At 49.1% G+C, this 22,849-nt stretch overlaps 1 protein-coding gene and 1 long non-coding RNA gene across 5 annotated transcripts in view; one reads left to right on the top strand and one right to left on the bottom strand.

Annotated features, from left to right (window-relative positions):
* Positions 1–5,412: 5,412 nt before the first annotated feature.
* LOC133752182 (uncharacterized) lies at positions 5,413–7,139 on the bottom strand. Of its 2 annotated transcripts, none has more exons than XR_009864896.1 (2): positions 7,081–7,139; positions 5,413–6,369 (listed from the first exon to the last, which is right to left on the bottom strand). It is a non-coding gene; the product is annotated as an uncharacterized LOC133752182 (long non-coding RNA). The 2 variants fall into 2 exon arrangements; XR_009864895.1 differs by having other exon boundaries at positions 5,413–6,459; positions 7,081–7,136.
* Positions 7,140–7,708: 569 nt separating this feature from the next.
* The window catches only part of MAPKAPK5 (MAPK activated protein kinase 5), a 39,053-nt gene continuing 23,912 nt past the window's right edge, over positions 7,709–22,849 (top strand). For 2 of the 3 annotated variants that reach the window (XM_062182751.1, XM_062182752.1), the window contains exons 1-3: positions 7,709–7,924; positions 19,948–20,021; positions 20,502–20,577. In XM_062182751.1, coding sequence (XP_062038735.1) covers positions 7,889–7,924; positions 19,948–20,021; positions 20,502–20,577 — 186 coding nt within the window. In that variant the 5' untranslated portion in view covers positions 7,709–7,888. Of the gene's footprint in view, positions 7,925–19,947; positions 20,022–20,501; positions 20,578–21,239; positions 21,338–22,640; positions 22,750–22,849 lie in introns of all 3 variants that reach the window. The other variant, XM_062182753.1, reaches the window with a different exon arrangement.

Genomic DNA, 22,849 nt, shown 5'->3' on the forward strand with positions numbered 1-22,849 from the left:
TCTCAGTGACTGCTGGGGAGGACGCGGGGCAGGCAGTGCAGGCTGGCGGCTGCTCCTTCCTGCTCCTCCACAGCCTTCTCCCTCCCCGCAGACCGGCTCCCACCACTCCCCGTTCACAGGGCACACAGGGACTGTGTGGCAGTGGGACGCTGCCCCCTCTCTGCACAACGTTCCGCAACAACCTACAGTCGGCTTCCTGCTCCCGTCTCACTCCCCAGGATCCTGCTGTGTCTGAAGCTGTCCTCCCGAAGTTCATGTGTTGGAAACTTGAACCCCAAATTCATACGGGACTGGCATTTGGAGGTGGGGCCACTGCCATCAGATGGAGTCATGCGGCGTGGACTGGTGAGCCCACGATGGCACCGGCGGCTCCGCAAGAGGAAGACGGAGCCGAGCTGGCACCCAGGTGCCTCTGGCATGTCAGCACGCGGCAAGAAGGCCCTTCCCAGGTGCCAGCGCCATGCTCTTGGACTTCCCGGTCCCCAGAACTGCGAGCTGAAGAAACCTCTACACTTGGTACATGACTTGCTCTCAAGTGTTTTGGTTTAGCAACAGAAAACAGATTATGCTATTTCTGATGGACCCAGCATGGGTCAGATGTCCATTCTTGAGCCAATTTGGCTAGGGGAGGAGTTCACATGACATATGACATTAGGCCTATGCCATAAACAGGCTGCTGGGTGATGGGCAGCAGCGTGCAGCTATCTGCACCTGCTGCTTGAGGGATGGTCCGCGACTGGCATCTGCATGAAGGCAGTCCCAGCAGCGCAAAACCCAGCGCTCTGCCCCACTCCTAACAGCTCCAAGTCGGTCCCCAGGGGTAAGCGTGTGCAGTCTTCAGAGACACTGCTCATCCATCCTTCCTCCCTCCCTTCATCTCTCCTACCATTTAAAACAGCTTTTAGATAAAACCCACACACTATATAAATTACCAACTTAAAGTGTAGAATTCAACTTTTAATATATGCAGAGTTGTGCATCTCGCATGCTACAATCTACTTTACAACACTTTCACTGGCCCCCAAAGAACCTTGTACCTGTTAGCAATCAACCCCGATTGCACCCATTTTCCCCCAAGCTCTGCATGACCACTACTTACTGTCTCTATAGATACACTTATCCTAAAAATGATACAAATGAGTCACACAATAGCTGTATATGGCCTGCCTTCTTTCACTCAGTGTACTGCTTTCAAAGTTTATCCACATTGCAGTCTGTTAGTACAGCATTCCATTTCATGCTCAATATTCCACTGTATGTCGGAGCACATTGTGTCTGTCACTGCTCTGAGCAGGCCTGTGTGAACATGCTTCCCTATCTCTTGGGCTAGACCACGTCTTCAAAACAGTAATCATCGCAGCAACTCACTGAGTGGGCCCTGCTGGGCAGCTGCTGCCAATGCCCAGCGCTAGACTTGGGACGTTTCAGATCCTCTCCAAAGAGCACACGTGGCTTCAAGCCAGGCTGTCGCAGGTCTTGGGAGGGCAGATGGAGGGGGAGCGTCACGTCCCACGGGGCTCTCCTCAAATCTCTCTTCCTTCCTCCCTCTTCTTCCTCTCTCCCTCCACTCGGGGCCACAGAGCTGGGAGACCTCTGAGGTGATGCTGGTGGCTGTTGGTGAGGACTTGCGGTTCCTGTCAGTCTGTGTATCTGTGGTCATCTCCCACCCACCCACCCCCACACACACCACACACTCGCAGGGGCATGCAGACACACCTAGAATACCCACATAGGAAACTGTGCTGGGGGTTACTCAAGGACAATACTCTGAACCAGGAAATGCAGGCCCGGGACAGGGAGGTGTGGAAAATGAATTCTCAAGGCGGAAGAGGGCACCAGCCGGTCAAAGTACGGTTCATGGATTCATGGCCAGCAGCACGGGCACCTGGGCACTTGTCAGAGATGCAGTCTCAGCCACGGCTCAGGTGTACTGACTCTGGATCGCAGTCTAACCGGATCCCCAGGTGCCCGGGCTGCCCATCGAGATGTTGGAAGTGCAGTCCCAGGAGGTGCTGCCGGACCTTGGCACAGCTGAACTTGTTCTTGGCCTGAGAAGGTGATGGGACCCTCCAGGGAAGCACAGCAGCCCATGGAAGCCCTGAGCCTCGGCTGAGCCAAGGGGTGCCAGGGCCAGGAATGGGGCAGCGGCCAGAGTGGGGGCCTGCCCTCCACGCTAGGACCAGCTGCCACTTAAGCGGCTCAATGATCCGGCCCCTTGCTGGGCACAGTGAGGCAGCAATTGCTTCTGGATGAAGCACCAAGAGTCTTCCTAATGGGGATGCTGAGCAGTGCCCAGGGAAGCCGTTAGGGGTCGAAACATACAAGGGCAGGTGGAAGTCACCTTGGAGGCGTCCATCCTATGGTGGGGGGGAGCCCGCATTTCTGCAGCTTGGGAAAGGGTGTGCACTACGCACCCCGAGGCTGGCTGCTATTACAGGGCGACAGGGGCTGTCTCTGGTGGAGACATCTAAAAACATCCCTGACATCTAAAAAACACGACACTCCTGAATCGAAGTCTCCACTAGAGGAAAAGAGTTTGGGGTGAGGGAGAGACTGTATGGTCTTCAACTGTTTTGGTCAAGGGCTCCAGTCTCGATGTAAGCTAGCCCTGCCACCAGAGGAAGACAGAGCAAACAGCATCAGACCTCCTTGTTAAAAAAGGAGGAAAATGAGGGGCCGGCGCTGGGGCACAGCGAGTTAATGCCCTGGCCTGAAGAGCTAGCATCCCATGTAGGCGCCAGTTCTAGTCCTGGCTGCTCCACTTCCGATCCAGCTCTCTGCTATGGCCTGGGGAAAGCAGAAGAAGATGGCTCAAGTCCTTGGGCCCCTGTACCCACATAGGAGACCCAGAAGAAGCTCCTGGCTCCTGGCTCCTGACTGGCACAGCTCTGGCTGATGCAGCCATCTGGGGAGTGAACCATCGGATGGAAGACCTTTCTCTCTGTCTCTGCCTTTCTCTGTAACTCTTCCAAATAAATAAATTTAAAAAACCTTTTTTTTAAAAAAAGGAGGAAAATGAGTGGCACAGAGGAGTGCCCAGGGCCTAGCCATTCCGAGAAGGCTGGGTAAAGGCTGGAAAACCCAGTCCGTTCCCAGGGACTGAGAACTCATTATCCACAGCTTTTTTTTTTTTTTTTTTTTTGACAGGCAGAGTGGACAGTGAGAGAGAGAGAGACAGAGAGAAAGGTCTTCCTTTGCCGTTGGTTCACCCTCCTGTGGCTGGTGCATCGCACTGATCTGAAGCCAGGAGCCAGGTGCTTCTCCTAGTCTCCCATGGGGTGCAGGGCCCAAGCACTTGGTCCATCCTCCACTGCACTCCTGGGCCATAGCAGAGAGCTAGCCTGGAAGAGGGGCAACCGGGACAGAATCCGGCACCCCGACCGGGACTAGAACCTGGTGTGCTGGCGCCGCACGTGGAGGATTAGCCTAGTGAGCCGCGGCGCGGGCCATATTCACAGCTCTTGGCTCCACGGAGTCACCCTTCCAGGGAAACCAGCACACCTGGAGTAGAGTGTGTCCGCTTCTGCCAGGAGCCCCGCTGTTTTGCCTTGTCCTGGGTTAGAGTCCAAATGCAACTCTTCCAAGGGCTTTGTCTCCCTGGGAGTCTTCTTGAGGTTCCCTCTATTAGACAACAAGGCACACCCACAAATTCTTTCTTCTTACCTTGGGCTTCTACTTGGGCTCCAGCCTGGCTCAGCCTTAGCTGTTCTGGGCATTTGGGGAGCTAACCACAGGATAGATCTCTCTCTCTCACGCTATTAAATTAACTTTAAACGTTTCATGCTTGTCACCCAGTTTGTGGGGATTTGTTTTGGCAGTCCCTAGAAACTAACAGAGCAGCTCACAAGTGAGCCAGCTTCCCTCAGGCAGACGAGCGAGTGGCAGAGGGCCTCCCCGACAGAGGCGTCTTCCTGTGACCTCATCTTGGATGACGCCCATCATCAGAAGCAAGCTGCTAGAGGCAGCCCCACGTGCAGGATGAAGGGACTGCACCTGCCAGCAGGTGGGCACCCCGGAGGCTACCTGATAGGCTGCCTACCCAGCCACCTGACCAGCCAAAAGTGGAAGTTCATCAGAAGCCTCTTCTTCCTCCGGGCGTGGCCTCCTCCATTCATTGAGTCCTGAACAAACTTCCTAAGCGTGTGCCATGAGATGACCAGGTTAGACTCTTTCCCTTGAAAAATGATTTACTGTCTAGTGGGGAACAACACTAAAGAAAGTATTAGGACAGTTCAAAACACGGGATTGAGATCAGTGGGGGAGGAGCTGGCGCTGTGGCACAGCGGGTTAACGTCCTGGCCTGGAGCACCAGCATCCCATATGGGTGCTGGTTCTAGTCCCAGCTGCTCCACTTCCAATCCAGCTCTCTGCTATGGCCTGGGAAAGCAGTAGAGGATGGCCCAAGTCCTTGGGCCCCTGTACCCCATGGGAGACCCAGAAGAAGCTCCTGGCTCCTGGCTTCGGATTGGCGCAGTTCCGGCTGTGTGGGCAATTGGGGAATAAACCATTGGATGGAAGACCTCTCTCTCTCTCTCTCCTCTCTTCTCTCTGTGTAACTCTGACTCTCAAGTAAAAAACAAATAAATCTTAAAAAAAAAAAAAAAAAAAGATCAGCAGGGGAGCATGCACTTGGCACAGTGGTTAATGTGCTGCTTGGGTTGCCCACTTTTCACATCAGAGTGCTGGGTGTGAGCTCCAGCTCCATCCCCAACTCCATTTTCCTGCTAATGCACCCCCTGGGAGGCAGCGGGTGATGTCCCTGCCACTCACATCGGGGAGACTTACAGATTCCTGCTCTTGGCAGCTGGGGAGTAACCAGCGGATGGGAGATCGCTCTCTCTCTCTCTGCCTTTCAAAAAAAAAAAAAAAAAAAGAAAGAAAGAAAAAACAGAAATGCCCTGGCCTCTTTCTCATTTTACTTAAAAAAAAAAAAAAGTTAGTGCCAAAAATTTTAAATCCCTGTAGTTTTTTTTTTTTTTTTTTTGAAACACAGATCTCAATGAACTTTGGAGACCACTCATGCATGGCTTTCAGAATTTTGTGCACCAAAACAAACACCGTTTACTTTAATTTTCCATGAACTTTTGAAGGACCTTCATACATAAACACAAAGTATGACAAACCCAAGCTAAATTGTCAGGAGATTATAACAGGAACATCTAACTCAGATTGGGAAAGGAAGGGCAGCATTAGGCACAGCTTTTTGAAAACATCAGTGGAGTGATGAAAGAGTAGAAATTTGGCTGTGTGTGTGCGTGCTGGGAGGGAAGGAAGTCTCCAGGAAGTGGGAGAGCACAGGGAAAGGGGTCAGTAAGCTGAGCAGCTCACTCAGGCCTTGTCTCTTTTTCATCTTGTGGATTAGGTTGCAAAGGCAAAGCTGCAGTAATAAAGTGACCGGAATCACACAGAAGCTCCACAGAAAAGAAGTTTATTTTTCTCACATCACATTCACATGTAGACATCTGTGAAGAGAGGCAGAGTTCTCTACCCAGGAATCTTCTACTCCGAGCCTGTGTCTTGTCCAGACTCTTCTCATGGTCCGTGTCCAGTAAGAGCACAGTGCAGCACCTGCAGGAGGGCTTTCCGGGCCACGTCTGGAAACTGAGCACGGCTGTCCTGCTCACCGTCCACTGGGGAGAGCACAGGTACGTGGCCACAGCTACTTAGGGGCTGGGGAATGGAGTGCAGGTGGACGGCCAACAGAGACAGCAATCATTTTATTCTGGTGGACAAGCAGGTCTCCATCACTTACTTACTTGACTGACCCTCTGGTGTATCTCATCCAAGCTCCCAGGCGGCCTCCACAGAAGAGAACTCAGGAGCGCACACTCTCTCCCCGCAAGTATTTCATTCACTGAACAGCATCATCACTCACCCAGTGGCTTAAGCCAAACACGTGGCAGTTCTCCCTGATGAAATTCTTGGTTACCTACGACATCCAGTCCTTCGGGAAGTCCTGTCAACGTCATCCAAAACTTATCTTAAATCCATTTTTTTCCTCTCTCCACACTGCCACCTCCTGTATTCGAGCAACAGTCTTTCATCTGGATTATCCCAATGGTCAAGATGGTTGTAGACACTTTGGCTTCTGCTTGCCTATATGCCATTCTTTATAGAGCAGGGCGATCTTTCAAAACACGTTTATCAGGGCCAGCACTGTGGCGCAGCGGTTCAGCTGCCACTTGTGACACCAGCAGCCCACATCTGAGTGCTGGCTGTCGTCCTGGCAGCCCCACTTCCCGTCCAGCTTCGGCTAACGCATGCACCAGGAGGCACCGGATGTTGGTTCAGGTGCTTGGGCTCCTGCCACCCATGTGGGAGACCAGGACGGAGTTTCTGGCTGCTGGGGTAGGGCAGGCCCAGCCCTGGCTGTTGCAGACATTTGGGGAGTGAGCCAGTGGATGAAAGATCCTCCTCTCTCTCTTTCTCTAACTTGCCCTCTCCCTCTGTCGCCCTGCCCTTCAAGTAAATAAATCTTTGAATTAATTAATTAAAAGAGAGAAATTCGCCATCACTAGCTCACAACGTCCCAGTGGTTTACAATAAAACCCGAAGTCCAGACACGACTCGCGTCCCTGCCACATCTCCAGCCTCATCTTGGGTCACTTTCCCGCTATTCGGTCTACTCCAGCTTCTGGAACCCATTAAGCTCTGTTTCCACCTGAAGACTCACGCCGCCCCGTCTGCTCCCAAACGCCTCCCTCGGGTTTCCAACGGCCGGCTCCTCTTCTAGCCTCCTGAGCAACCTCCCCTCGCCCAGGATGGACCCCTCGCCCCGTTCAGCCCCTTCGGCATCCCCCTCCCTGCCCTCTCGGCCCCGCACTCTCCCCTTTCCGGACAGTTCCAGGAGCAGCTTCGCTCCCGCGGTGTCCCCCGGCGTCCGGCGGGCCTGGCTCCCGGGTGTGGGGGCCCGGCGGCTGGCGAGGGGATCACCGGCTCCTCCCAGGTCCCCCGAGAGGCCCCCGGTGCGGCCGAGGGCACGACCCTGGGTTCTGTCTGCGCTGGGCACGCGAGCCCGGCTCTGGGAGCGTCCGTCACCGAACCCGCACCGCACCGGCCACCGCGGGCGCCCGCACCTACCTTGCGGAGACGCGAGGCGGAAGGCGCCCGCCGCCGCCGCCACGCCGGCTCCCGCGGCGACCTCCAGCGGCCCCGCTCGGGCGGGCGCCCCGTGCGTCATTAGCGCGGCGCCAGCGCGGCGGAAGGCCCGGGGACCTGTCCTGCGTGAGGCGCGCCTCGGAGATGCCCGCGCGGGCGCCTGCACCCCGGCCGCGCCGCTCGGGGGCGGCCCGGGGACCCCGGCGGCCCGCCGAGAGGGGCGCGTGGCGCCGCGGGGTCCCGGGGCCGGGGGCCGGGGGCGGCCCTGAGCGCGGGCGGGGCCCCGGCGCACGAGCGGGCGGCCGGCAGGGCTGCCCGGCGCGGGTGTCCCGGCGATGTGTGGCGCTGGAGCGGCGGCGGCGGCGGCGGCGGGCTCGGCTCCGGCTTCGGCTGCGCGGCGGTGCCGGCGGCGGCGGCGGCGCAGGCTGCTCCTCGGGGTCTGGCGAGCCTGGGCGTAAGCGGCGGCCCCGCCAGGCCCGTGCACCGCGCCCCGGGCCGGGGCCCTCCGCGCCTCGCCCTGCCCCGGGAGCCCGCCTCCCCGGCCGGGGATGAGCCCGGGGGGCGGCCGCGCGGGGCCCAGCACAAAGCCTCGTCCGCGGGGGCCGCGGCGGTCTCCGCCAGCCTAGAGCCGCCCGCGGAGGCCGAGCCGGCGCCGGGGCCCAGGGGCGGCTGCTGCCCGTCGCTCCGAGGCTCGGGGCCCGGAGCTCCGAGCCCCCTGCTCCCGCCGCTGCTGGGGGACCGTGCAGCCGCGCAGCCTCGGCCGCTGTTGACCGCGGGGGCCCCGTGGAGCATGTCGGAGGAGAGCGACATGGAGAAAGCCATCAAGGTAAGGGGGCGATGCCCCCGCCTGCCCCGCTTTGTCCTGTGGCTTTCCTCTCGGCTCCAGACTTGGAAGGCGGAGAGAAATTCGGGATGAGAGTTCGCAGCGACTCCGTGGTCTAGGGCTCCCCGCACTCCGTGCAGGGCGCGCGTGTGCGTGTGTGTGTCGCGTCTGACGCCTTGCAGCCCCGAGGGTGCAGGTGAGTGGCCTGGAGGTGCGTGCTGCGAGCGGGGAGCAGGGCGCTCCCGGCTTGGCGACTTGGATTCTGCCCGTCCCTCCCGATTGATTCGAAATCGGCCCCTGGAAATGCGCTGTTCAGAGGTAGTTCGCCCTTGGATCTCGCTGTTGCGTGCGTTCTTCGCCCCCTTTCTCTTTCCTCCCCCCCCCCCCCCCCCCCGCCCCGGGAAGCATTGAGTTTCTTTGTGGAGATCTGACAGTCTCCTGCGATCTACTGCTCTGTTAATCAAAAGAAAAGCAAATATGTGTGTCCTAAAATGGCTTGAATAAAATGACGAGTTTTCTAAAACCGTTTTTTTTTTTTTTTTTTTTTTTTTTTTTTTTACTTTCTTTTTAAACAGGCAAGTTTTGCACACAGAGTTCTCAGCCTTGACGGCTGTAGTGGGAGATTTGAGTCTTTCTCAGTTGAACACCGAAGCTTAAAGTGTGCTGTGTGACTCAGGCGTATTTTACGTTGTTAAAGCCAGCCCAGGGCATTTAAGAATTTCATTTTTCCTCTAGCAACAGGCACCCAGTCACAGCTGGGGGTTATTTTCTCCTTGAAGATACAGTCACTAGATGAACTTAACACTTCCAGCAATTAGGAGGATGCTCTGTATAGTTTCCAGAATTACGAATTACTCCAAATAAACGTAACCTTTTAGAGGTGAAATCAACAAATACACATCAAAGACCATCAAATTTCAGTGAACGAAAATAAAGTTCCTAAAAGAAATCTTTTTCCCCCTTTCGTTTGAGTTTTATTGGTACAGACTTGTGATGTGCTGCCTTGTTATTATTTTTATTTACGTTTAAAGAAAATTTTATTCCAAAAGTGTAGATAAACAGATCTTCCAATCATTGGTTCACTCCCCAGATGCCTGGAATGGCAGGAGCTGGGCCCGGAACCTGGAACCCAATCCAGGCTGCCCATGTTGGTGGCAGGGACCCAGCTACTCGAGCCGTCACCAGCTACCTCCGAGAGCGCACACTTAGCAGGAACCTGGAACTGGAAACGGCCAGGACGTGACCCCAGGCACTCACACGTGGGGTGCAGGCCTTCCAGGCAGTGCCTTGACTATGCCAGGCACCTGCCCCGCCCCAGGCACTCACATGCGGGGTGCAGGCCTTCCAGGCAGTGCCTTGACTATGCCAGGCACCTGCCCCGCCCCAGGCACTCACATGCGGGGTGCAGGCCTTCCAGGCAGTGCCTTGCCTATGCCAGGCACCTGCCCCGCCCCAGGCACTCACATGCGGGGTGCAGGCCTTCCAGGCAGTGCCTTGCCTATGCCAGGCACCTGCCCCGCCCCAGGCACTCACATGCGGGGTGCAGGCCTTCCAGGCAGTGCCTTGACTATGCCAGGCACCTGCCCCGCCCCAGGCACTCACATGCGGGGTGCAGGCCTTCCAGGCAGTGCCTTGACTATGCCAGGCACCTGCCCCGCCCCAGGCACTCACATGTGGGGTGCAGGCCTTCCAGGCAGTGCCTTGACTATGCCAGGCACCTGCCCCGCTGTCTGAAATTACGTGATTAGGCTGTGAATCAAAGCGTATGTAGCAGATTTTAAAATTCAGTATCTGCTTTGTACCAGGAGCTTTCCTATGCGTAAGTGGTAAAAGCCAAACTCCTAACTCCCTGTTTTCATGAAGTTTGTGTTCTGTCTAGGGGGTTGCCAGATGGTTGCAAATCAGTATAGAAAGGATGGGTAGTACTATTTTAATAGGGTGGTCAGGGAAGGCTCTCAGAGGAGGTGACGTTTGTGTAGAACTGGAAGGCCATTGAGGGGGAAGGATGTTACAGGCAGATACTGAACAGCAGCTCGTCTGGAGGGCAGTGGGAATGTGCAGGCAGCAGAGCACTTAGGGCCTTGGTCAGAACTGTGCAGGTCATGCTAAGAATGTTGGCTTTGACTCTAACTTCTTAGGGATTTCAGGCAGAAGAGGGACTAGTTCTAGTGGACAGGAATACAGATAGGGAGGCTGTTAACGATTTAGGGAGTCGTAATTGAAATACCAGCCTTTCCATTAGCTTGTGGCCTTGAGTACCTCACGTCCTTTCTGAGTTCCCTATCCATAGAAAGGAAATAAAAGCATTCCTGGGGCAGGCCTTTGGGCCAACAGGTGAAACATGACTGCGTCCCATGACTGGAGTGCTCCGGTCCGACGCCTCTCCAGTCCTGACTCCAGCCTCCTGCTAATGCAGCCCCTGGGAGATAGTGGTGGTGGCTCCGGTGTTGTGGGAGAATTGGACTGACTGTCCAGCTCCTGCCCTTGTGGACATTTGGTGGAGCCAACCAGCAGATAGGAGCTTGTTCTCTCTCTTTCACATAAATTAATTAAAGACAAATAAAGCCTTCCTCAGCTGAAGATTAAATGAGCAAATACATCTAAATTTGCTTATGGTAATACCTGATAACTAGAGCACACAAATATTAGCTCATAGAAACATGGATGATATGCAGTCATAGTTTACTTGTTGACTATTTCCAAACCTAATGTTCTTGAACTTTTTTTTAGCTTTTCTTTACTAAAAGCACTTCACAGATCATTGGTGAATTTTCCTATTTGGATTGTCCAGCCAATACAAATTCTTGGAATTGAAAATACCTGGTCTGACAAAAAATACTGACTGGGCTGTGCTCTCTTGGAAGCATTTTTGGAAACAGGCTAGCATTACATCAAGTTAAATTAAAAAAAAAAACAAATTTGGTCTGTTGTATCATGTTGTATTCATTGCTTAGTTGAAGTATTTATCAAACAGTGAGCATCGAGACCTATAAGATTCATCTGGGAAAGTGTTTTCCTGGCCTTTATATATATATATATATATATATACACACACACACACACACATATAAAGTTTTATGTATTTGAAAGGCATAGTTGCACAGAGAGAGAGAAGTCTTCATCTGCAGGTTCACTCCCCAAATGGCTCAACAGCCGGAGCTGGGCCCATTTGGAGCCAGGAGCTTCCACTTGGGCCATCTTCCACTGCTTTCACAGGCCCCAGCAGAGAGCTGGACCGGAAGTGGAGCAGCCAGGACTCGGTGCCCATATGGGATGCCGGCGCTGCAGGCAGTGGCTTTGCCTGCTACCCTTTCCTGGCCTCTAACCACAGCTCTTGAACTTCTTCCTAACTACCTGAAACTGTGCAGATTGGACTTTCAGATTTCATCTTGTCACTGTTAAAAATATTGGGATGAGACAAGGCTACAACTGAAGGCCCTGCCTTCCTGCCTGTGTCTCTAGTCCTTAATAGCCCCATTGACTTCACCACTTCCTAGACACTTGAGACAAACCTGCAGAATGAGCATCTTGAGACAATGGGTTCTAACATTTATTTGTCTTTTACCCATATATAACACGTTGTTAATATTAGATGGAATTAATGAGAATTAATTTCCTTAGTTTTTGGTATAAGTGACACACCATAAAATTTCTCCAATGTAAGTGTGCAATTCAGTAATTTCCAGTAAACTCATGGAGTAGTGCATCCATTATAACCCAGTTTAGAACATTCCATCGCCCCAGAAAGGTCCTTCTGCCTGTTGGTAGTCTGCCCCTATTCTCATCCTTCCTTCCGACAGCCCCCAATCTGCTTTACGTTACTCTAATTTTGCCTTCTCTAAATTTCCAAGTTGATGATATCCTATAGCAGGTTTTTGGCATGAAACTTTTGAGGTTCAGCCATGCTTCAGTAGTTTTTATTGTTGATTAGATGTTTTCATTGCTTACCAAGCCCTAGTTGATGAACATTTACACTGTTTCCAGTTTTTAGCTGTTAGGAATAAAATGATAAATCTGTACAAGTTTTTGTGTGAAATATGTTTTATTTTCTTCTGGGTAGATATATAGGAGTGGAATTACTGAGTTATATGATAAATTTTTAAGGAACTATAAAACTGTTTTCCATAATGACTGTACCATCATATGTTCTCACCAGTAGTGTTTGAGGGTTCTAGTTTATCTACCATAAAAATTTGATACTGTCAGTTTTTTTATTTAAGCCATTCTGATGGATAAGTAGTGATTTTATATCTAATATCCATTTTGAGTTAACTTTTGTGTTTGGTAAGACATAAAGGTATAAGGTTTGTTTTTTTTAAAACAGATATCCAATTATTCAGGACCATTTGTTGAAAAGACTATCTTTTGGGCCGGCGCCGTGGCTTAACAGGCTAATCCTCTGCCTTGCGGTGCCAGCACACCGGGTTCTAGTCCCGGTTGGGGCGCTGGATTCTATCCCGGTTGCCCCTCTTCCAGGCCAGCCCTCTGCTATGGCCTGGGAAGGCAATGGAGGATGGCCCAAGTGCTTGGGCCCTGCACCCGCATGGGAGACCAGGAGAAGTTCCTGGCTCCTGGCTTCGGATCAGCGCGATGCGCCGGCTGCAGCGGCCATTGGAGGGTGAACCAACGGCAAAAAGGAAGACCTTTCTCTCTGTCTCTCTATCCACTCTGCCTGTCAAAAAAAAAAAAAAAAAAAAAAAAAAAAAAAAAAAAAGAAAAGAAAAGACTCTTTTGGGGCTGGTGCCGTGGCTCACTTGGTTAATCCTCCGCCTGCAGCGCCAGCATCCCATATGGGCACCGGGTTCTAGTCCCGGCTGCTCCTTTTCCAGTCCAGCACTCTGCTGTGGCCTGGGAGGGCATTGGAGGATGGCCCAGGTCCTTGGGTCCTGCACCCACATGAGAGACCAGGAGGAAGCACCTGGCTTTGGATCAGTGCAGTGCTGGCTGTGGCAGCCATTTGGGGGGTGAACCAATGGAAGGAAGACCTTTCTCTCTGTCTCTCTCACTGGCTATACCTGTCAAATAAAGAAAAAAAAGAAAGAAAAACTGTCTTTTGCCCATTAAATGATCTTGACACCTTTGTTGAAAAATATATAAATATACTTCTGGATTCTCTGCTGTATTCCATTGGTAGTATGCTTTACTGCCAGGAGCACACTGATTTTATTACTGAAACTTCATTGTAAGTTTTCAAATAGTATTTGAGCCAGCTTTGTTTGTTTCAGAATTGTGTTGGCTATTTGCATCCTTTATATTTCCAAATTCTAGAATCATCTTGTAATTTCTTCAAAAAGTCTTCTGGGATTTTGCTAGAGATTACCTTGAATTATGGGTCAGTTTGGGTACAGTTGTCATTTTAACAATATTGTCTTCTAATCCATGAACATGGTATAGTGCTCCATTTCTTTAGGACTCCTTTAGTTTCTCTTAGCATAGTTTTATAGTTTTTGGTATGTAGATCTTGTACTACTTGATGAATTTTTTCATATTTTATTCTTTGTTTGTTTATTTTCACCTACTTGAAAGGCATTGGGTTAAGCCATTCTTGGGATGCCCACATCCTATGTCAGAGTGCTTGATTCTAGTCCCTGCAACCCTGCTTCCAGCTTCCAGTCCAGCTTCCTGCTAATGTGTCTGGGAGGCAACAGATGATAACTCAAGTCTGGAGACCCATCTGGAGCTCTTGGCTTCAGCTGGCCCAGCCCCAGCTGTTGTGAGCATTTGAAGGGAATGAAACAGCAATGGAAGCTTTCTCCTTCTCTCTCTCTCTCTCACTCATTGCCTTTCAAATAAATAATTAAAAAAAAAAGGGGGGGGGTATATTTACAGGCTTTTATATTAGCCTGCAGTAAATGTACCATGTCTGGTACTCTGAATTTTTTCCCTTCTGATCCAAGTCATTATCTAGTATAATTTCTTTGTTGAATTTGTAGGCATGTTTTTAAAAAAAGGTTCTGTAAGGATTATAATATGCATCTGAGCACAGTTGGGTGTTTACTAAGTTTGGTAAGATGTAGCATCTTGGCTCCAGTATAACTATTTCCCTCTTCCTCCTGTGTATTCTTACTGTCATGTATATCTGTACATTATAACAGTAGAGTTTAATAAGTGTTGCTTTAAACAATCATATATATTTATCAAATTAAGAAAAGAACTTTTTTTTCTATATTTAGTTATTCCTGCTGATCTAAGTTACTTGGTGACATTCTCTCTGAAGGATTTACTGCACTAGTGCTTTAGGCCATGTACATTACCAGTGAATTCTTTATTTGGTAATGCTTTTATTTCCTTCTCTTTTTTTTTTTTTAAGATTTATTTATTTATTTGAAAGACATTTATAGAGAGAGAAAAGGAGAGACAGACAGAGATCGTCCATCCACTGATCCACTCCTGAGATGGCTGCAACGACTTGACACTGGGCCAGGCCAAAACCAGGAACTTCATCTGGGTCTCCCATCTGGGTCTCCCATCTGTGTAGCAGGGGCCCAAGTCCTGGGGCCATCATCTGCTGCTTTCTCAGGCATGTTGGCAAGGAGCTGGATCAGCAGTGGAGCAGCCAGGACTGGAACCAGTGCCCATACGAGATGCCAGATTGTAGACGTTGGCTGAATCCACTGTACCACAACTCCCACCACTCCCTGTTGTGTTGAGGATAGATTTGTTCAATACAGAATTCTTGTTTGTTTTTGTTTTTCTTTCAGTATTTTATATTCCATTGTCTCAAAGCCCCGTTGTTTCTAATGAAAATTGTTTGTATTGTTCCCCGGTGTGTGATATGTCTTTTTTTCTTTTTTCTTGCTTGCTACATACATCATTTTCTTACTCTTGCACTGTTTAGATTTGTGATGTGTCTGGGTGTGGTTCTCTTTGTGTTTTTCCTATTTAGAGTTTGTTGAGCTTCTGGAGCAATAGATTTTATTTATCAAGGTTGGTTTTTTTTTTTTTTTTTTTTTTCCTTATTGCTTCTTCAAATATTTTCCCTTGCCCTCCTTTTTTTTTTTTTTTTTTTTAAGATTTATTTATTTATTTGAAAGAATTACAGAAAGAGAGAAGAGACAGATCTTCCACCTACTGGTTCACTAAGCAGCTGCTGCGGTTGGGGGCTAGGCCAGGTCACAGCCTGGAGCCAAGAGCTTCTTCCAGGTCTCCCATGAGGGTGCAGGGGCCCAAGGGTTTGGGCCACCTTTGACTGCTTTCCCAGGCCATAAGCAGGGAGTCAGGTTGGAAGTGGAAAAGCCAGGACTTGAACCAGCACCCATATGGGATGCTGGCACTGCAGATGGGGCTCAGCCCGTTGCACCACAGAAGCCCCTCTTACCCTCATTTTCATCTGGGTCTCCCACTGCACATTTGTTGGAACTGTTGGCATTAATAAACAGGTCTCATTTCTATCTTGAATCTTTTTCGTTTTCCTCTGTTCATTAGATTTGATCCTTTTTAGGGTCTTTCTTCGTTGTTGTGTGTGTTTCTTTTTTTAAGATCTGTTTTACTTATTTGAAAGGCAGAGTTACAGACAGACAGAAGGAGAGCAGAGAGATATATCTTCCATCTGCTGGTTCGCTCTCCAAATGGTTGCAACAGCCAGGGCTTGGCCAGACTGAAGCCAGGGGCCAAGAGCTTCTTCTAGGTCTCCCATGTGGGTGCAGGGGCCCAAGCACTTGGGCCATCCTCTGTTGCTTTCTCAAGTGCATTGGCAGGGAACTGGATTGGGAGTGGAGCAGCTGAGACTTGAATAAGCACCCGTGTGGGATTCTGGCATCAAAGGCAGCAGCTTTACCTGCTACGCCACAGCGGCAGCCCTGGGTCTCTCTTGAGATTCACTGATTCTTCTGCCACCTTAAATCTGTTGATGCGCTGATGAATTTTTCATGTTTGTTATTGTGCTTTTCACGGCTAGGATATCCATATGGTTACTTTTCATGGTTTCTGTTTTTTGTTTTCCAAGGTTTATTTATTTGAAAGGCAAAGTTAAATAGAGAGGGAGGCATACACACACATGGAGCTCTTGCATCCACTGGTCACTCCCCAAATGGCTACAGTGTCCAGGGCTGGGCCAGGCCAAAATCAGGAGCTTGGTGCTACATTTGGATCTCCCACGTGGAAAGCAGGAGCACACGCACATGGGCCATCTTTCGTTTCTTTCCCAGGCGCACTAGCGGGCGCTGGATCAGAAGTGGAGCTGCTGGGATTTGAACTGGCATTATGTGGGATGTTGGCTTTGCAGATGGCAGATTAAGCTGCTGTGCCACAACACTGGCTCCTCATCATAGTTTCCTTTAATTCTTTGAACACTTTAAAAATAGTTGCTTTAAAGAGGGTAGGAAACATCTATCCTGCAGAAATCATTTGGTCTGGCTTGGCCAAAGCAACTACAGGTGTGACTCAAAATTCAGTAAATCTATAGTAGGCTAATTTTTTTTTTTTTTTTGACAGGCAGAGTGGACAGTGAGAGAGACAGAGAAAAAGATCTTCCTTTTCTGTTGGTTCACCCTCCAATGGCTGCTGCAGCCGGCGCATCGCGCTGATCCAAAGCCAGGAACCAGCTGCTTCTCCTGGTCTCCCATGCGGGTGCAGGGCTCAAGCACTTGGGCCATCCTCCACTGCCTTCCCAGGCCACAGAGAGAGCTGGCCTGGAAGAGGAGCGACCAGGACAGAATCCGGCGCCCCAACCAGGACTAGAACCCGGTGTGCCGGCGCCGCAGGCGGAGGATTAGCCTATTGAGCCGCGGCGCCAGCCTTAGTAGGCTAATTTTTAAGCTGATATTTTTGTGTGGACTGCGAATGATGTTATAAATATCCAAGTGGCCCTTGGCAGGAGAAAGGCTCCCCACCTCTGCAGAGTCTTTGGCATCCGATCAGAGACAGTTGCTGTTACTTTCTCCTATTCCTGAGCTTGGGTGACACTTTTTTTGTGCGTGTGTGTCTAGTACTTTTTGGTTGAGAACTGGGCATTTAGAGAATAGATTGTGGCAGCTCTGGATTCTTACTCTTGACCCTAGAATTAAACTAGAGTCTGTCTTTGAAGTTTGCTGATGTCTCCATTCAGTTTAAAAAAAAAAAAAAAAGAAAGCCCTTTTTGCCTGTGGATCCCTCAACTTTGGACTTTCCTGCCTCCAGAACTGTAAGGAAAACAATGATCTCTGTTCCTGGGGTGTCCTGCTCCCAGGTCCAGTCCCAGCTCCACCTCTGATGCCCAGTCCCTGCCAGTGTGCACTCTGGGAGCCGCACGGTTTAGGTGGTTAGGTCCCGCATGGGAGCTCTGGATTGAGGTGCAGCACCTTACCTCGGCTGGGCCCAACTCTGCTGGGGACATTTAAGCCGGGAACCAGTGGATGGAAGATCTCTCTCTTCTTTGTCTGCTTTTTAAATAAAAATAAACAACATTAAAAAAAAAACAAAAAAAAAAACCTCTGTTCTTTACAAATTACCCAATTTCAGGTATTCTGAACACAAAATAGACACAGGTTAGATGTGTAGATTTGAGTTCCGTGTAGGAAGACTCCTCTCTGATTGGCAAGATTTGTCCCTAGTCTTGATGCTGGAGCCTGGGCAGTTGCCTGGAGAGCAGAAGTGGTGTGAAGTAGGGAGAGGGCCCACAGGTAGACACTGGTCTTGATCGTGCCTGTAACTCACTGTGTAACCTGGGCAAGCCCCTTAGCCCTGCTGTGCAGGTTTTCAGAAGGCAATGTGTGTAACATTGCTGTTTCCCCCAACTCAGGATCTGTTCATTATCTGGGTGTAGTCTACCTTTCCAGTCATCCATTCCACAGACAGTACTGAGGACCTTTACCAAGAACTGGGCAGTAGGAGTGGGTAATTAACCTAGAAGCTCCTGTCCTAATCGCAGTTCCTGGGTTCGATTCCTGGCTGTAGCCCATGCAGACCCTGAGAGGCGGCATTGATGACTCAAGAGACCGGTTCCTGCTGCTCGTGTGGGCACTTTGGATTAAGTTCCTGGCTCAGCCCAGCCATGTGGGCATTTGGGGAATGAAACAGCACATGGGAGCTCTCAAATTAACCAAACCAAAGAACTGGGCAACAGAAAGGGGTGGAAGTAAAGGCTATACTCAGTTTTTTTTTTTTTTTTTTTAAAGATTTATTTGAAATTCAGAGTTACATAGAGAGAAGAGAGGCAGAGAGAGAGAGAGAGGGAGGGAGAGAGGGAGAGGTCTTCCATCCAGTGGTTCACTCCCCAATTGGCTACAATGGCTGAAGTTGCACTGATCCGAAGCCAGGAACCAGGAGCTTCCTCTGGGTCTCCAACATGGGTGCAGGGGCCCAAGGACTTGGGCCATCTTTTACTGCTTTCCCAGGCCATAGCAGAGAGCTAGATCGGAAATGGAGCAGCCAGGACTCGAACTGGCGCCCATATGGGATGCTGGCTCTTCAGCCCAGGGCGTTAACCCGCTACACCACAGCACTGGCCCCACTCAGTTTGTTTTATACACTTGCGCATATATTGTGCAGAATCTGTGTTTTCGCCTCTGACCTTGGCCTGGTGTCAGGCATGTTCTAATTGTCCAGTGATTATGTGCTGCACAAACAAGTATCCTGTTCCCCGACACCAAGATTCTAGTGATAAGTCAGGGGCAGGCAGTTGGGACAACTATATCTTGACTCAGATGCCTGGGTTCCAGTCCTGGCTTTGCTCCCAATTCTAGCTTCCTGCTAGTGTGCACCTTGAGAGCAGGTGATGGCTCAAGTAGTTGGGTCCCTGCCACCCACGGGAAGCCTGGATTGAATTCTTGGCTTCTGACTTTTGCCTGGCCCAGCCCCTGGCCTGTGTGGGGATTTTGGAAATGAACCAATAGATGGAAGATCTCTTCTCTCTCCTCCCCTCCCCTCCCTACCCCTCCACTCCTGTCAACTCCTCTCCATTCCCCTCTCCTCGCCTCTTTTTTATCTCTGCCTTTCAAATAAGGAAAATAATTTTTTTTTAAAATACCAGGTCTTAGCTTGATTTCTCAAGTTCTGTACTTGTGGAGCCCTGCAAAATGAATTGTAGATGATGACAATTTAAATATGACTTCTAATGGAGAAAATATGGGAATGGAAGCAAAGCATGCAGTGACTAGTCAGGAATTTCATAAAAACTTTCCCTGAACTGTGGAGTTTCTATCCTGAACTATTGAAGCTGTTTATAAAAAATACAGCTACAGGGGCAGGTATTGACCTAACAATTATGATGCTGGTTAAGACTCCTGTGTCTTACATTGGAGTACCTGGGTTGGGTACCCCACTCTGGCTCCTGATCATAGTTTTCCTGCTGGTATGCGCTCTGGCAGGCAGCAGTGATGTTTCAAATAACTGGGTCCCTGCTATTCACCTGAGAGAATTAGATAAGTTTACTGAAATGATAGCACAGGCATTTAGAAGTTGCAGCCTTTCTTTTTTTTTTTTTTTTTTTTTTAATTTAAAGATTTTATTTTTACTTGAAAGGCAGAGTTGGAGAGAGGGAGAGAGAGACAGAGACAGATACCTTGCACCCTCTGGTTCACTCCCCAAGTGATCGCAACAGCCACGGCTGACGCCAGCAGGAGCCAGGAGCTCCATCCTGGTCTCCCATGTGGGTGGCAGAGCCCCAGGCACTTGGGTCATCTGCTGCTTTCCCAGGTGTATTAGCAGGGAACTGGAGCAGCTGGGACTCTAACTGGCTCTCCAGTATGGTATGCCAACATCAAGGTGGCAGCTTAACCTGCCATGCCCAGTTGCAGGAATTTGAAAGAATATCTTCACCCCGCACCCTCAAAAAAGCATTGACTGTCTATTCAAATAAACCCTGATGATGAACTGAATAATTTCTTTTTCTTCTAGAGTATTTTCCTTTGTGTTGGAAAGCACTGACTGAATCATGTCTGTGAAAAGTCTGATTACAAAGCTCTATGGAACACAAAGCTTTGCTTATCAGATTATGTTAGAAGATGAGATGTTGAGTGACAGGGCTTCTGTTGTCCAACTCCTGCTTAATTATTCAGCTTTTTAATTAGGGAATCATTCTCTGCCCTCCCTGCTTTTTATTTTAATAGGAAACCTCCATTTTAGAAGAATACAATATCAATTGGACTCAGAAGCTGGGAGCTGGAATTAGTGGTCCAGTTAGGTAAGAGGCCCATGTGAATACTATGGAAAAATTGTTCTGAGAAAGGCCATTGGAATTGCGTCTTGAATTAGCCGCTTTAGGTGTGTCAGATTTGAGACTGAGCCTTAGTTTAACAAGACATTTTTACATTGGACTTTTTCTTAACATTTAGAAATACAATTACGTGACCATGGAACATGGTCTGTCATGGGGAATCATTTTCAGTGTTGGCACTGTGGGGCCACGAGTCACTGGCAGCCACCAGAGACTCTTCTTATTGGCTCACAACAGTGAGTTGATGTCACATGGTTCACCCTGGCAGCTTGAAAGGGGTAAGGTGCTTCTGTGACTGCTCACCTGTCTGCCTTGGGGACAAGTTTGTTTTCATGTTGCTGGATATATCCTTGATTAAAGTACAATTCTCAAAAAATAAACTCGTTAAATTAACTTTCACTGTAACATAGTTGATCTCTGATTGGCTTCGTTTTTCTCCAAATCTAGAGTCTGTGTGAAGAAATCTACCCAAGAACGGCTTGCACTGAAAATTCTTCTTGATCGTCCAAAAGCTAGAAATGAGGTATGGTCCTTTATTGCCTTGATTTACCTAATAACTGAAGTGCCCAAGAACTGCACTTTTTATAAAAGTAAGACATTTTCCTACAGAGAATACAGGGGTGTATAAAGAATTTTATGTCCATGTTATCATTACAAAGAGCTCCTAGATCTGTCAGTACTGAATACTGTTAGGAGAGTCTGTTCCCTTTCAGCTACCCCTTGTTCTTTTTTAATTAGTGGGATTCTTGTACCCTAACTTGCAAGTTCACTTGAGTTTTTGCTCATTGATAACAGTACTTGAAGGATGATGGATCAGGTGCAGTGTCTATAGAAGATGATGCTGCAGGACTTAGGATGTGTTCTAGCTTCTAAAATGTACACAGGTTTCAGATGAGAGGGGGCATGGATAATTTCTGAAATAAAATGAGGTACTTGTCACATTTCTCATTTGCTAATAGAGCAGTAGGAAACAAAGATATTGTTAAGATTTTATGTAGGGGAAGAGCATCATGGAGATAGTCTGTGTATGATATTACTGTGATTTTTGTTTTTCACATAATTCCAGCTGATAAGACTTTTACTATAACAGGATCATCCCCTCATATTGGGTGTGGTCAGCTTTTGGTGGGAAGTTTGGAGTTGGCATCCTGTATGTACACAAACATGTCCTGTGTTCTCTTTAAGGTACGTCTGCACATGATGTGTGCCACACACCCCAATATAGTTCAGATTATTGAAGTGTTTGCTAACAGTGTACAGTTTCCTCATGAGTCCAGTCCCAGGTAAGAGTACACAGGATCAACATCTCATGCCCATAGTAGGCAAGCTGTAGCAGAGTCTTTTCTTATGCACTGTCTCCCCCTTTCCCTCTCTGCTCTCTCTCCCTCTCCTCCTTTTCTCTGTCCCCTTGTATTTTGGAAGATGTCAGACATTTGGAAAAGAATTATAAAATGAGTCCCCAACCACATCTGATATTACTGTGTCTTGTGGCCAGTCTTGATTACTCTGTACCCCACCCACTCTCCCAGCCCCCTGATTATCTCAGTTACTTTCTCTGTTTAAGAAGAGGCATTCAGAGTAGCATTTAGTCTGCTGGTTCAGGTGTCTTGTCCCACACTGGAGTGCCGGGTTTAACACCCAGCTCCGGCTCCTGACTCCAGCTTCCTGCTAACACAGAGCCAGGGAAGCAGCAGGCGATGGCTCCAGGGACTGGGCTCCTGCCTCCCATGCGGGAGACCTGGCACCCAGCTTCAGCCTGATCCACCCTTGGTCAGTGTGGGCATTTGGGAAGTGAACCAGCAGAGGGGAACTGTTTTTCTACGTTTATGTTAGTCTTACTTTCTCTCTGTCTTTCTCCTCCTCTCTGGCTCTGAAATTAAAAACCAACAAAACAAAGGAGAAATCCTGTGATGTGGAATTTAAACAGTTCTGTTTCAAAGTTACTGAAAGAGGCCCACATGTCATTCTGGCAAAGCCTTAGGGGCTGATAGAGTAGAATGCCCCTGTTGGTTGCTTAGTCAGGCTTTCCTTTCAAAGGAAGAAATCAGTGTTGTTATTTTGGATGCCAAATGTTTGGCAAGCTCATTGGGTGGCATTCTAAGTCTCTTCTAGGGAATTCAAAATTAAATAAGCTATGGCTGCTTTTTGGGCATTGAGGAGAGTTTACTCAGGAGCTGAACAGCTGATTGTAGTCTGAGAAGGGAGGTGTCTCACAGAGGCTGTGTGGAACTCAGGGCTTGAAGGGAGGGTAGGAATTTTACAGGTGGAGAAAGAAGATGGAATATTAAAATACAAAGTCACATGATGATTTTCACAATTGTGCTCTGTTGGTGAAAGCATTTGGATGGAAGCTGGAAACATTTCTATCAAATTATGGTAACCAGAATTCAGGGTCTGTGTGGGGAGTTGCTTTAAGTACATAAGAGGTTTTACTCTTAGTAGCTGTGTTATCCTGGTTTAAGGAAGTAGTTACACACTTTATAGCCAACATAGATACATTTAGGTCAGCTTCTTGATGTTTCAGGGGTTTTTTTGTTTGCTTTTTTTTTTTTTTTAAACTTAACAAAATCAAATGCTTTCAAACAGGGCTCGACTCTTAATTGTAATGGAGATGATGGAAGGGGGCGAGCTATTTCACAGAATCAGCCAGCACCGGCACTTTACAGAGAAGCAAGCCAGCCAAGTAACAAAGCAGGCAAGTCAACCCCGGGTACCAATCAAGCTGCCAACCATATTGGTTAACAAGTGCAATTTCTTTGGGGGGGAATAAAAGAAAGCTTAAAGAAAAGCTCTAT

Source organism: Lepus europaeus, chromosome 23 (assembly GCF_033115175.1).
Source record: "Lepus europaeus isolate LE1 chromosome 23, mLepTim1.pri, whole genome shotgun sequence".
Taxonomy (NCBI): domain Eukaryota; kingdom Metazoa; phylum Chordata; class Mammalia; order Lagomorpha; family Leporidae; genus Lepus; species Lepus europaeus.